The 14,996-nt window shown below is 44.9% G+C and overlaps 1 protein-coding gene and 1 long non-coding RNA gene across 11 annotated transcripts in view; one reads left to right on the top strand and one right to left on the bottom strand.

Annotated features, from left to right (window-relative positions):
* The window catches only part of LOC309637797, a 555,044-nt gene that overhangs the window by 395,458 nt on the left and 144,590 nt on the right, over nucleotides 1-14,996 (bottom strand). The gene's annotated exons all lie outside the window — the stretch shown is intronic.
* Nucleotides 1-14,996, top strand: part of MYRIP (myosin VIIA and Rab interacting protein) — a 221,873-nt gene that overhangs the window by 182,045 nt on the left and 24,832 nt on the right. For 3 of the 4 annotated variants that reach the window (XM_082412795.1, XM_082412793.1, XM_082412794.1), the window contains one exon: nucleotides 2,934-3,173. In XM_082412795.1, coding sequence (XP_082268921.1) covers nucleotides 2,934-3,173 — 240 coding nt within the window. Of the gene's footprint in view, nucleotides 1-2,933; nucleotides 3,174-4,795; nucleotides 10,125-14,996 lie in introns of those variants that run through there. The other variant, XM_082412796.1, reaches the window with a different exon arrangement.

The following is a 14,996-nucleotide window of genomic DNA, read 5'->3' as shown; positions in this document are numbered from 1 at the left end:
CTATATTACCCAAAGCAATCTACAGATTCAATGCAATCCCTATCAAATTACCAATGGCATTTTTTACAGAAGAGAACAAAAATATTTTTAATTTGTATGGAGACACGAAAGACCCCGAATAGCCAAAACAATCTTGAGGGAAAAAAACAGAGCTGGAGGAATCAGACTCCCTGACTTCAGACTATACTACAAAGCTACAATAATCAAGACAATATGGTACTGGCACAAAAACAGAAATATAGATCAATGGAACAAGATAGAAAGCCCAGAGATAAACCCATGCACCTATGGTCAACTAATCTATGACAAAGGAGGTGAGGATATACAATGGAGAAAAGACAGTCTCTTCAATAAGTGGTGCTCAGAAAACTGGACAGGTACACGTAAAAGAATGAAATTAGAACACTCCCTAACACCATACACAAAAATAAACTCAAAATGGATTAAAGACCTAAATGTAAGACCGGACACTATAAAACTCTTAGAGGAAGACATAGGAAGAACACTCTTTGACATAAATCACAGCAAGATCTTTTTTGACCCACCTCCTAGAGTAATGGAAATAAAAACAAAAATAAACAAATGGGACCTAATGAAACTTCAAAGCTTTTGCACAGCAAAGGAAACTATAAACAAGACAAAAAGACAACCCTCAGAATGGGAGAAAATATTTGCCAAAGAATCAACGGACAAAAGATTAATCTCCAAAATATATAAACAGCTCATGCAGCTCAATATTAAAAAAACAAGCAGCCCAATCAAAAAATGGGCAGAAGACCTAAATAGACATTTCTCCAAAGAAGACATACAGATGGCCAAAAAGCACATGAAAAGCTGCTCAACGTCACTAATTATTAGAGAAATGCAAATCAAAACTACAATGAGGTATCACCTCACACTGGTTAGAATGGGCATCATCAGAAAATCTACAAACAAAAAATGCTGGAGAGGGTGTGGAGAAAAGGGAACCCTCTTGCACTGTTTGTGGTGATGTAAATTGATACAGCCACTATGGAGAACAGTATGGAGGATCCTTAAAAAACTAAAACTAGAATTACCTTATGACCCAGCAATCCCACTACTGGGCATATACCCTGAGAAAACCATAATTCAAAAGGACACATGCGGGGCTTCCCTGGTGGCGCAGTGGTTGAGAATCTGCCTGCCAATGCAGGGAACACGGGTTCGAGCCCTGGTCTGGGAAGATCCCACATGCCGCGGAGCAACTGGGCCCGTGTGCCACAATTACTGAGCCTGCGCGTCTGGAGCCTGTGCTCCGCAACAAGAGAGGCCGCGATAATGAGAGGCCCGCGCACCGCGATGAAGAGTGGCCCCCACTCGCCACAACTAAAGAAAGCCCTCGCACAGAAACGAAGACCCAACACAGCCATAAATAAACAAAATAAATAAATAAAGATACATGAAATTGCTAAAATTAAAAAAAAAAAAAAAAAAAAAAAAAAAAGGACACATGCACCCCAATGTTCATTGCAGCTCTATTTCCAATAGCCAGGACACGGAAGCAACCTAAATGCCCACTGACAGGCGAATGGATAAAGAAAATGTGGTACATATATACAATGGAATATTACTCAGCAGTAAAAAGGAACGAAATTGGGTCATTTGTAAAGATGTGGATGGACCGAGAGACTGTCATACAGAGTGAAGTAAGTCAGAAAGAGAAAAACAAATATTGTATATTAACGCATATATGTGGAATCTAGAAAAATGGTACAGGTCAACCGGTTTGCAGGGCAGAAAGAGAGACACAGATGTAGAGAAAAAATGTATGGACACCAAGGGGGGAAAGCGGGGGGTGGGGGGTGGGATGAATTGCGAGATTGGGATTTACATATATACACTAATATGTATAACGTAGATAACTAATAAGAACCTGCTTTAAGCACAGGGAGATCAGCTCGGTGCTTTGTGACCACCTAGAGGGGTGGGATAGGGAGAGTGGGAGGGAGATGCAAGAGGGAGGAGATATGGGGTATATGTATATGTATAACTGATTCACTTTGTTATAAAGCAGAAACTAACACACCATTGTTAACCAATTATCCTCCAGTAAAGACGTAAAAAAAAAAAAGGAACCTACTGTATAAAAAATTAAATAAAATAAAATTCAAAAAATACCACAAATTAGGTCCAGTGGACCCTAATGGTACTTTGAGGGTTATCTTGCTAAGATTCCATATATATCTGTCTAATATAAGGTGAAAAATAGAGTGAGAGTTAGAATGTCATGTCTTCCTGGACTTCCCCAGGCCTGGCCAGGGCTCTACTCATAGAGGGAGCTTCGGAGATAGTAGGAGCCAGAGATGTAATTGTGTAATTATCAAGAGAATGGCACATAGTATTCCTTATGTATGCGCAAGGACCTTGCACCATCTCAAAATCTGCGATTTGCCTAGAATACCATTCTTTCCTCTCTCCCTTTTAGCTGGGTAACTGCTACACTTTGAATCTCCACTCAAACACCACCTCCACAAGCAAGCTTTCCCTGAGCCCCAGCCCTGCCATCCGGGCCCCTTAGAGGGCTGTCAGAGCCTCCCTCCCCACCCACTGCTTCTGTGCACTTGTCAGGGTTTTAGTGTCTCCTCCACTAGGGGGCGGGCGGGGGTTTGCTCAGCTTTGCATCCTCAGCACCAGCACAGTGCTGACCCTAGTGGGCACTCGGTAAGTATTTTGCAAATGAAAAACACTGAAGTCACTTTTCTGAGTACAGGTGCTCACCTGCCAAATTTTTAACAAAGTGTTAACATGCATGTGTTTGAAGAAGTAAAAATAATAAGTCCATCCATAGGGAAAGCAGATCAGGTAAGAGCTTCATTTTCCTGGATTGTCCTTTACTCAGGGATTATTGGGAACAACAAGCAACATGACTGTAGCAGAAGAGTCTTCAGCTCATGATTCTGGCTTTCATTTAGGTGTCGGGTGATTTATCAAAGACTGACATCTGCAGTGAGGCTCGGCACCCACAGGCCAGCACAGACGCTGCAGAAGAGAAACGGACAAACAGGCTGTACGAGTTGGCAATGAAAATGAGTGAGAAGGAAACTTCCTCTGGGGAGGATCAGGAGTCCGAGCCCAAGACAGAGTCTGAGAACCAGAAGGAAAGTCTGTCCTCTGAAGACAACAGCCAGAGTGTCCAGGAAGAGCTGAAGAAGGTAAGCTCTGTGAAACCACCTGCAGATGGCTTGGTTTCTGCAGCTGGGGTGTGGGGGAAGGTTCTGCATTTGTGCAGAGATGTGCTGGGACCCCAAAGAGCACTCTCTAAAATGCCCATCCCTATGCACTTGGGAGAGCCCAAGAAAACTCTGCTTGATTGACGCTGAGTTATTCAATCAGGAAAATAGCACCGCGTGTCCTTGGAAGTCTCCCAAGACCTCTCATCTCCTATTCTTCATCAAGACAGCCCTTACATTTCAAGTCTATAATGTAGTACCCATGGTCTCTCTCATTGGTAAAGAACTGTGTTATTTCCCGCCCCACTCCCTCCCAAAGGAATGTTTCCTGTGGATTGAGAACATCTAGCCAATCCTCTTTTAGCCAATGATGACGCTTCATTTCATAGTATAAAGTCTTTGTGTTGAAAGTGGCCTTCTGGATCATTTATCTCTGCAGTTTTCAGATTTTGGCTTGTTTGACTTAGCCAGAAGGCTTTCTCAAACAAACCTTATATGGAATTCCAGTGCTTTAAACAGATAAAAGCACTGCTGCTCTGAGGGTCCCCAAAGCTCCAACCCCCTGATCTTCAGTCCCACCGTCCTCCCTTCCTTCCCCCAAGCTGGCCACTGAGTTCCAAGGGACATTGTGTGAAAAGCACAGAAAATAGACCCTGCCTCTGGCAGAAAGCCTTTCTGCCCACTGTCCTCCAGCACGTGCCTGGGTTCCCACTACAGCTCCACCAAGTACGTTCACACTAGACTTGGCCCCCAGGTCAGGATATCCCTGCTGCCTCCAGTGGAAGGGGAAGAAGCTAGCATTTGTTCAGTGTCTCCTACATGCCTGGTGCTTTGCACATGTTAGTTCATTTAATATAAAACCTTTGAGGCAGACACAGACCCATGTTGCAGATGAGGAAACTGAGGCTAGTCACAAAGGTACTTACCCAAGGCCCACAGCTAGTAAGTTTCAGAGCTGAGGCTGCATCACAAACCTGCTTAGCATCAAATCACAGGCTCCTTCCTTTACAACAAGCTGCCTCTTCTGGAACTCAGATAAGGTCTTATCTGGTAACATCTAGACTTTGTACTTAGGATCAATTTTTTCCCTATTCTGAGAGTAGGCTATCTAAGCTAACAGGCTGCTGGTAACCCACGTGCATGGTGAATGAGCCCCCTTCATCTGCTCAACAGCCAAGCTGGGGTACTGTGCAGGAGCCTGGCCAACCCAGGAATGACCACAGGTGGTCCAGAGCAGGCCCCAAGGGGAGTGGGGACCGTCCTCCATGGCTGAGGCCCTGAACCTTCCAACACCTCAGACTCTGCCTTGCATTCATTCCCATCCCGGCCTCCATAACCATTGAATCCTCACTCATAAACCTGCTGGGTCCTTTGCCTGGGGATGGCGCACATCTCTTTCCCCCAGCATGTCTGTGGGTGGAGAGCAGATCTTGGCCTTCACAGGCAGCCCTTCTCCGGGATACAGGCTCCGACCCATTGCCTCTTCAATGGTTATGGGCTCTGATCCTCTCTGTTACTTGAACCAATGGCCCATTACAGTCACATTTGTCTGCTAGAGCTGAGAGCCAGACGGTAACTGAAGAATATCACATTATTTCTTACAGCGGCTCCACATCCTACTGGCTTTGCTGCCTGGTGGTCCCAAGGCACCAAAAGCTCATGCTGTACCAGCGGCACGCCAGGCTGGGATGAGCCACGCGCACCCGCCCCTCATCAGCCTGCAGGCCTCACCTTCTGGAGGCACAGCCATCCGTCTGTACTGTGCTCTTCTGGGCAGAATGTGAACAGGGAAAGGCGGAAAATCCTGGGTGCTTGGCCAAGCCCTCCATCCTGCCCCCATCCTGCCCTGCACCCTCGCTGAGCATGAAATTAGGGGAGGTGCTTTTATTCAAACTCACAAATGTGTCAGTTTCTCCAAGTTTAAGTCCTTCCCACCGCCGACCATGAATCAATGGATTAAAACCCAGATAGCAAACAAAAAGAGGTAATCAATATATCTTTCTCCATCAGGCAAGGCTACTCTGATTAAAGGAAAACAGAAATATACATTCATCTATGGAAGATTATTTAGAAGCAGAAGGGTATAGAGATAGGCTTCAGGATTAGACTGACTGTGAAACACATCCATGCAGTTTGCAAACTTTGGACTTTGGTTCTAAGCCAAGGCCATTTCTTGCCTGCTTCCTACACCCCGCCCCCTAGCTGCCCTCCTTGGCCCCTCCAATCCTTTCTCTACTCAGCAGCTGGAGCTGCCCTGCAGCCCTTGAACTTGCTCCCAGCATGTCGACAAGCCCAAGTCTGGCTTGTTTTTATATCGATCCCTAAAAACCAGTCTAGGTCTTCATTGTTGATTGGACAAACACATGTTGGCCTTGTCTGTAAAATGGGGATAATCATACCCCCTTATAGAGTTGGGAGGACTGAATTATGCAGCATAGAGGTAGCACACAGCCAGAGCCCAGCAAATATTAACAACCTCACAGCCCCTTTAACAACCTCAAGGATAAGAAACTTCACTGTCGTGAAATAATGCCCCTGTGTTAGCACTGAGGGAACAGCTTAGTGCCTATGTCCCGTCCACACGTGCAGTGTCAAGCCAGAGGTCTGTAGCCACGTTCGGTGCTTCACCATGCTCTGAAGAATGTAACGGGGAAAATACCACGTCAGAACCTCCCAGGTTCCCATCTTCGGGATCAGAGTAACTATGACTTCCCTTGTAATCCGACCACAACTAGTTTGTCCAGCACTCACACATGTACACACACACGCCATGGCTGGGGAGCGGATCTGGGCTAAAGAAACTGTTCCAGAAGCTGTTCGTGCTTGCCTTATCTCTTTACCGTGCTACTGCACACTGGCCCAAGGTCCATCTGCCTGGGGGCTCCCGACACAGCAGGAGCTCCTCTTCCTGTGCAGAAGGCAGGCTGGGAGTGAGAGAATAACACTCCCCTCCCCAGGAGCAGCCCTAACCAGTGACTGATGTGAAGAGTGTAAATACTCCACTCCTTTGCCTCCACTGGGGTGGTGACCCACAGCGTGTGTGCTACCCATTGATGCCCCGAGTTCCCCAGCAGATTTGGCTCTGGGCACCCGCAGTAAAGACCAGCTGGATCAGGCTGCCTTCTCTTCCCTGCCTTGCCCCACCCCCGCCTCCACTGGTTCCTGGGATCACTTCCCAAATAAACTCCATGCACTCGAATCCCTGTCTCAGGGTCTGCTTCTAGGGAAACCAGACTAAGACAGTAACCAAACAGGAAAACACGCAGAGTCCCCGGTTCACAAACACTCCCTGCAGTATTTGTGACTAAGCAGTGGAGAAATCCAAATGCCTAACTGGCTGCTAATGGCCTCTGCCTGACCACGAGGATCCCCTACACAGAGAGAGTTTTATCCAGACTTCACCATCCCTCCTGCCTCTATCGCAGGTTCTTCTCTCTGGGAGCCAAAGCAGAGGAATGTGCATATTCCCATAGACACAGGGACATCAGTGGCAGTTCCGTGTCCTTGGTATGACAACCCATGTAGGAATTAGGGCTTCACAATCTTGTCCAGCAGAAGAAGAACCATTTTAGAAACACGCTGTTTCTTGATGGGAGTCAGCCCTTTGCTGTAGGCAGACTTGTCCCTACAGTTGACTCACTTTGGCTGGGTGTTGGGGGCCCAATGATGATTTAAGGATGGTCACTGCCATCTGAATTTTAACTACCTGAAGAACCAGCTTGTAAAACTTGGGGCCAGTCCAGAAACCTGGATTCCTAGAGGGCCATGTTTTTAATTGAAGTCACCTTGGTTCCATTGAACCTCATGGTCAACCTTCCAAACCTTCGGATCCTTCAAGCCCGGGAATAAGCACTTGCTTCCCCTCTGCCACTGGGCCGGTGGCTGTGCCAATGGTTATGGAAGAAAGACCTGGCTGAAGTGGTTCCTAGAACCATCTGCCCCTGGATATGCAGGTGCTGCATTCCTGAGAGAAGGACGCAAAGAAAGGTCAAGAACTCCTGGCCTGACTTTGGAGACTACATGCAGGGGCTGAATCTCCCATAAAACCCTATCTCCCCAAGCTTAGAGCAGTGATCCCCAAGGTCCCTGCTCGCTCCAAAATCCCATGGTTCTAGACACGTAAGGCATTAAATAGGTTTTTGTTTCCTGATATTAGTATCATTTTTGACACTATTTATATGACAAAAGATGTCCTATGTGTCAAGCTTTTGGAACATGAGTGTTTGTTGAAGGCCCATATTAGTGAATTCTTGCATTATAGTCAAATTTGTACACGCAATGTCCTGAAAGCAAAGTGTCTTTGTTTATTAATTATCACAAAGCTGAATCATTGTGTCTTAGTTTCACAAGGGTGTCACAGACCAGCAGATATCTCCCATATTCATAGTTTCATGGAATAATTCTCCTCAAAGTACTGAGACTTCCCTAAAGTAATAAATGTCTTTCTCCTCAAATAAGAGACAGATTTGTGCATCTTCACACAGCTGCTCCCCATTTACTAGCATCAAGTCATATAGAAACACAGTACTGGTCAATGGATAAGCAGACAGATTGACTATTGTCTGAGAAAACCCAGAGCTGTGGGTTTCTGCAGTTTAATGTGCTTGTGAAAAACTTTTTGTCGATATCACAGTGTTAACATAAAATCAAGTATTGTCCACATGTGTCTCACCCTTGTAAAATGACTCACCACCCACATGAGGATTCAGTGTCTTTCACCCCGGGTAGTATCTTATTTGAGCAGCATGTCTCCATCTTCAGTTGGCGCTAAAGGTTCAATCCCCATTTATATCTTACAAGCTACACTGATCTCAGTAGGCCTTATGCCTGTTGCCTCTTCTAACTTTCTATTTAACTGCTGCGCTAGGAAAAAAGAGAAACTTTAGCTGTCCACTTCGAGCTACAGCTCTTATCCACAGCACTTGAACAGGTGAGGTTTCATTTCACTCCTGTTGTCACTGGCATCACTCATTCCCACACTTGTGTCCTGTGTGTTTGGGGGAGGGGCCTGCACGGCTGGGAAGAGAGTTCTGGGTTCTCTCCTGGATCACGAGGGCTTCAACAGAACATCTTCTTCTCTAGGCAAAAGATGAACTGAGCCCTCGAGAATTAATATACTCATAATGCTAATAGATAAAAAGGCAGTCTACGTAAGCAGACAATTCACCAAAAACAAAAACAAAAAAAGAAGAATGTAAATGACCAATAAGCATATGAAAAAATATTCAACTTTAATTGTATCTCAGCTGTATTCAATACAACACCTAGCCCAGAACTTGGCATATGGTTTGCACAGTCATTTTTTCCATTCAACAAAAGCACATTGAGGCACTGGGAAGACAGCCATGAACAGGGCAAAGTTTATCATTTGTTCACACAAGCAACAAAAACGCAAACTGAAATAATGAAATGCCACTTTGCCTAACAAATTGGATGGTTAAAAAGAACGATAATCAATGTTGGTAACAGTTCAGGGAAATAGGCAGTCTAATACCCACAAAGTAGCACATATTAGCACACTGGTGACTTGGTAACTCTAAGCAATCAAAGTGTGCATACCCTTTGATCCAGCAAATAAGCTTTCAATCATTTATCCTAAGGAATAACTGGACAAGCAACCAAGGGTATATCACAATGCAGTTCATCAAGTGTTAGTTATATTTTTATACTAGGAAAACTTTGAAACAACCTAAGTGTCCAACAATAAGGAAGTCTTGGGGAAATGGAGGGGATGAGGTCCAGAAAACAGATGGGGCATTGGCATAGGAATGGCAAAGACAGAATAGTCCAGATACAAGTAAGTGGGTAAATTTGATGTTTAGGAAGATGAAGAGAGTTTGTTTTATGTTCTATGCTTCACCCCTCTCCGCCCCTCTGTTACCCAACCAAACTTGGGTCTGCTCACCTGGGCACAGTAAAGCCAATCTACTGACACTGGGTTGTGGTGAAAGAAAGTGTAGTGTTTATTGCAGGGCACCAAGCAAGATTGGGGATGGCTAATGCTCAAGAGGCCGGAACCCCTGATGGCTTTCATGGAAAGGTTTTTAGAGATAGGGTGAGTGAGAGGGTTGCAGGGCACATGATCAGCTTGTGTACATTATTCTGATTGGTTGGTAGTGAGGTAATAGGGAGTCAACATCATCAACCTTCTGGTTCCAACCTGTCTGGGGCCTGCCTACATGCTGGTGGTCAGCATGCAGTTAATGTTTTCCACCTGCGGGGGTTTCAGTATTTGCAAAACAGCTCAAAGGATATGGCTCAGAATGTTATCTTATAGCCCTTGCGAGGAACTAAAGGTATTTGACTTTGTTTAATGGCTAAACTATTATTATTTTGTCTTGCTTGACTGTTTTCCTTTGTTTCTGCATTTTCTCACTTCTAAATTTATTAAATTTATTCTTTGGAACTCGGGGATGGCCTAGGAGGCTAAAGTCTTTCTACAAACAAGAGGCAGGCAGAGGACATGGGGGCAGGGGGTGGTCTGTCCTGGAAAGGCCCCATAAGGTCCTGCTTGGTTACATCTCTAGCTTTCTGAACTAGAAGGCAAGTTTGCCTTCTGAAAGTGAGGGGATAGTGAAATTTGAGTGTCAGGATTGTGGAGCGGATTTGAAATAGCTATTGCATAGAATGAGAGAAAAACGTGTGCAGAAATATAAAGGATCCCCAGGGTAAGGTCAGAGATCACAAACATTTACCTGAGATAAAAAGAGCCTGTAAAAGAATACAGCAACTATGCACACTACTATATATAAAATAGATAAAAGACCTATGGTATAGCACAGGAAACTATATTCAATATCTTATAATAACCTATAAGGGAAAAGAATCTGAAAAGAATATATAGATAGATACATAAAACTGAATCGCTTTGCTGTACACCTGAAACTAGCATAACATCGTAAATCAACTTCAATTTAAAAAAAAAGAAAAGAATACAGCAACTTTGAATGCAAATAAATGCAAAATAAAAATTCATTCTATTCAAAGAAAAGGTCTAGTAGTAGCAGGTCTATTCATGAATCCATATCATTTGGCACAATTACACAATACAGCTCAATAGGTTCTGGGATTTACATTAGAACTCCCCATTTCATAACTAAAATATATAGATGAATCTCAAGCCAGACTGGAGGAGTGGGGAGATAAAATGGAAATTAATTCCAGCCATAATAGGAACAAAAAAATGTGAAATTAAAGCTTAACAAGAAAACTGCAGATCTCTAAGAAACCTACCAGTTTTGCTGGTAGGAAAAACAGTGTAAAGAATTCTTCCAAAATGAGGGTAGACATTTACTGTAATTTAAATCAAAATCTGAACCAGAAGTTTTTTTAACTTTTCAAAAGGATTCAAAAAATCACCTGATAAAGTCAAGAATAACTTAGAAATGCTTAGAAAAAATAAAAGAAATGAAGAGGACCTATCTATTAAGATAGTACATCATGTTTTAAAGGCAGAGTAATTAAATTTGTGAGATATTGATAAAGGATGCAATGAAATATTCCAGAAGTATGCCCTAGAATATACTTAATTTAACTCACAATTGATCTCATAATTACCACCCACCTCTCACCCCTGGTTGGGAAGAGATCATTTTTTAATAAATGTGTTGAGACGTATGTGCACTTGTTCTTTTGGGGGAAGGGATGTGGCAAGAGAGGAAGGTCCTTAATGTTCTCTCCAACAAAGGAATGAATGGCTCCCCAAGGTTTGCAGGGCCAGCAATACGTACAGGAGACAATAAGGAAAAGATGCCAACTTCCCATGAGAGGTAGTGGCACAAGTTCTGGAGTTTGAATCCTTGTTCAATCCTTGTTACAAATAATTGTTGAACTATTCTAAGAGCTGTAATACAGTAGGAACCTGAGAGAAAAGGTCCCTGCTCTTGTGGAATTTACCCACTGTTGGGGGCAACAGCTGATAAGTATGTAAACACATACAGGGGAAGAGGTTCTTAGTGATCAGTGCTAAGGAGATTCAGCAGGATACTCATGGATGGAGTTGGAAGGAGTATGAGTCATGGATGGTCCAGACTTTTCTGACCAACTCTGTTTTCCACTGAAACCCGAAAGACACAAAGGGAAAAGTCAGGCAAAGATCTAAAGGAAGGGCTTTCCAGGCAGAGAAAAACATGCAAGGCCTTAAGATGGAAATGACCTTGACAAGTTCAAGGAACGGCTTAAAGAGCTAGGGTAGCTGGGGCAATGTGGCCAAGGGGAGAGGGCTTGGAGAAGTGAGAGAGGGAGGGGCCAGAGCAAGCCAGCGGTGTGGGCCATGCAGAGAACTTTGGCTTCTATTCTGTGTGAGATAGGAAGAACCTGGAAAGGTTTCAGCAGAGACATAACAAGGAGGGCCTTACATTTATCAAGATCACCCTGGTTGCCATGTGCTACCTCCTTTCCAAGTGAACGTGGAAGGTGGTTTCCTATGTCATTGGGCTACTACAGAGTTGAGCACGTACCCTGGCAGAGCCCTGGTTACCGCCAACAGTGGGGAAGTGTGTCCAGTGAGTATCAGGAAATAATTTTCTGAGGAACAGCCAGTATGCGAAAGCAAAAGAGATTGACAACCATGATCACCTCCTCTGCCAGGACAGGAAGTCCTGCCTGCCCTACACCTGCCCGGGCAGGTATGGTCAAAGGCAGTGGCCCCAGCATTCCCCTCCTCTCTCACCGTCACCAGGTCCTGGAGTGGCCTTGCTCAGGTGCCTACATCAAACAACAGGGACTCCACCAAGGAAAGGAAAGAAAATGACCATGGGGAAACATACAGACCAGTGGGTTTAATTCTGGAACTAAACTAAATGTGCAAATAGCACATTTTTAAAAATTCATTTCGGGCTTCCCTGGTGGTGCAGTGGTTAAGAATCCGCCTGCCAATGCAGGGGACACGGGTTCATTCCCTGGTCCGGGAAGATCCCACATGCTGCGGAGCAACTGAGCCCATGCACCACAGCTACTGAGCCCACACGCTGCAACTACTGAAGCCCGTGCCCCCTAGAGCCCATGCTCCGCAACAAGAGAAGCCACCGCAGTGAGAAGCCTGCGCACCTCAACAAAGAGTAGCCCCCGCTTGCCGCAACTAGAGAAAGCGCGCATGCAGCAACGAAGACCCAACTCAGCCAAAAATAAAATAAATGAAATAAATAAATTTAAAAAAAAATTCATTTCAATTATCACAATTTTTAAAAATCTTATTTCTTTCATAGGTGGCTTTGACCATCAAAATCTAAATGATTTAAGAACCCAAACATTCCTAGAGGTCCATTCTCTGATCTCCATTACATTTCATGTTTCAATTTATTACATATGCTAATTTATTAGGTTCATGCTCCAATTTCTTTCCACAATTCTGTGCCACCTTCTTTCAAGTCAGTCGTTGGGGACGTGAGTCTGTTCGTGGAGAATGTATTTTGACGGGTTGTAGAGGCTTCGCCGGAGCGCCTTATGTTTCATGAGAACTGAAACATATTTGCATTGAATTTTTCTAGCAGATTTCTGTCAACTATTTAGGAGGACATATGGAGTTTCTTTTCTTACCTTTGAGAAGGAAAAAAATACATGAAATCAGGGCATTTGGACAAATTTCCTTGCTTGCTCTGGCGGTTTGATAGAAGCATTTCACAAAGCCAAGGTAGCATCTGTAATGTGGGACAGAAAAGTAATGAGCGGGCTGTGAAGTCTGGATCACACTTAGAGCAGATTTCCTCAGAGACCACATTCTTGTTCACTCTGATTGTTTTTGGCGGCTCCATCTCAGGTAGGCTCAGTAAGGCTCAGAACAGGAGCTGGTCGCTTGGGAGATCTCAAGCTCTGTTGTGTGGCTTGGTCATTGGTGTACAAATCAACGAGCTTGTTCTGATTGATGTCATTTGGTGGAGGCTACAGGCCCTTCTCTCACTGATCTGTTGTTCATGGATCTGATTATTCAGTTAGATTCTGTTCTTCCATCACTTTCTGCAGTCCATTGGGTCCCAGGAATTATGCAGGTGGAGGAGGTGATGTGGCAGGTGGGAAGGAGTGTGGACCTTGAAGACCAAAGTCTCTGGGTTCAAATCTCAGCTGTGCATCTTCTTCCTTGAGCCGCAGTTTCTTCATCTCTCAAGATGGGATGAAAACAGCCACCACGTCAGGTTGTGATGAGGGTTACACAAAATCACGAGAAGCCTGGGGTCAGACCCGGCATAGGAAGGACGCACATTAACACTGAGCTGGCTTCCTTCCTTCCTCTCTTCCTCCCTAAAGGGCTCTCTCAGGAGCAAGGTGTCCCAGGAGAGAAGGTGAGGTCCCGTACACATTTTACGCAACTTGAACATTGAAAGACTTTTCTCCTCTGCCTGTAATTTCTGCATGGGAGCCAACATGTCTTTAGAAGACTCTGTTAAAGTTCTTTCTGTTTCCTGTGCTTCCAGACTGACCCCAAAGTCACACATTAACGGAACCTGCTTGCCCCTCTGCAGGTCCACAGCCTGTGGCTCCCAGTGCAGGGCAGGACCTGTTTTCTGCTACCTGGGTCTTCCTGCCCTTCTCCTGTCTCTGCTCTCTGAGGACAGAGACCCAGGCTTACTCACTTTGCATCCCCTGCAGGGCCCAGTGCAGTGCCGGACATAGAGCAGATGCTTCCTGAAGGCTTGAATTAAATTAGTGATGATGGGAAATAGTAGATGATGTTTGAGGGCCTGGCTTGTTCGGTTGCCCAGCTAGGCAATGGCATACCTTATTTTTATTGCCCATCAGTATGTATAGTTCAGTATGCTCCCTACTGGGAAACGGAGGGTCCTGCGTGCGTGCGTGCGTGCATGCCTGTCTGAGTGTCAAGTGTCAGGTTGTTTACTGTCATTTCTCAGGACAAACCATTCTGTATTCTGATATTGTGTCTTCCATTTTTGGTGTTAAGGTATCCCTTCTTTATGACATTATGGTGAAGCCGGACAGTAGTAGACCATGGTGGCTTTTTTTTTTTAATATTCTTACTTAGCAAGAGAAAAAAACTGGGAAACAGCAGCAAAGTTTAACTTTTTTTTTTTTTGGTTAAAAAATAGTAAAAAGCATCCTTCAAAACACCAAGTAGTCAAGGAAAGTTGTTTCAAGAACACAGTACAGGACTTCCCTGGTGGTGCAGTGGTTAAGAATCCGCCTGCCAATTCAGGGGACACGGGTTCGATCCCTGGTCCAGAAAGATCCCACATGCTGCGGAGCAACTGAGCTCATGCTAGCCATAGCTACTGAGCCCACACGCTGCAACTACTGAAGCCCGTGCCCCCTAGAGCCCGTGCTCCGCAACAAGAGAAGCCACCGCAATAAGAAGCCTGCGCACCACAACGAAGAGTAGCCCCCGCTCGCCGCAACTAGAGAAAGCGCGCATGCAGCAACGAAGACCCAACACGGCCAAAAAGAAAAAAAAAAAAAATAGAACACAGTACATAATAAAAGGTGTCTAAGCTACTGGCCATCACCAGTAATGTGCCCATCTTGAGCCAGTAGGGCAGGTGGGAGAGTTTTGAGGACAGGTGGACAGCTCTGGACCCAAACACTGTGGACACTTGGCATATGCTGACTAATTTCATCCTCTCAACAACCCCTTGAGCTAGATGGTGTTACCTCCATTTCATAGCTGAGGCTCAGAGAGATTAAGTTATTTCCCCAAAATCTACACAGAGTAACCTGAATTTCTCAAGCCTCATGATCTGGTGTGTACAATGAGGAGGACACCTTAGCATCCGTCCCCACTAGGAAACCACAAGACCAGAGCATCCACCCACCCCCACCGTCTCCCTCCATTATCTGGGGGAATCTAGGGGAAAGATC

This window comes from Balaenoptera physalus (genome assembly GCF_965194825.1).
Source record: "Balaenoptera physalus genome assembly, chromosome: 11".
Classification (NCBI taxonomy): domain Eukaryota; kingdom Metazoa; phylum Chordata; class Mammalia; order Artiodactyla; family Balaenopteridae; genus Balaenoptera; species Balaenoptera physalus.
This window is presented reverse-complemented; position numbering and strand designations above follow the sequence as displayed.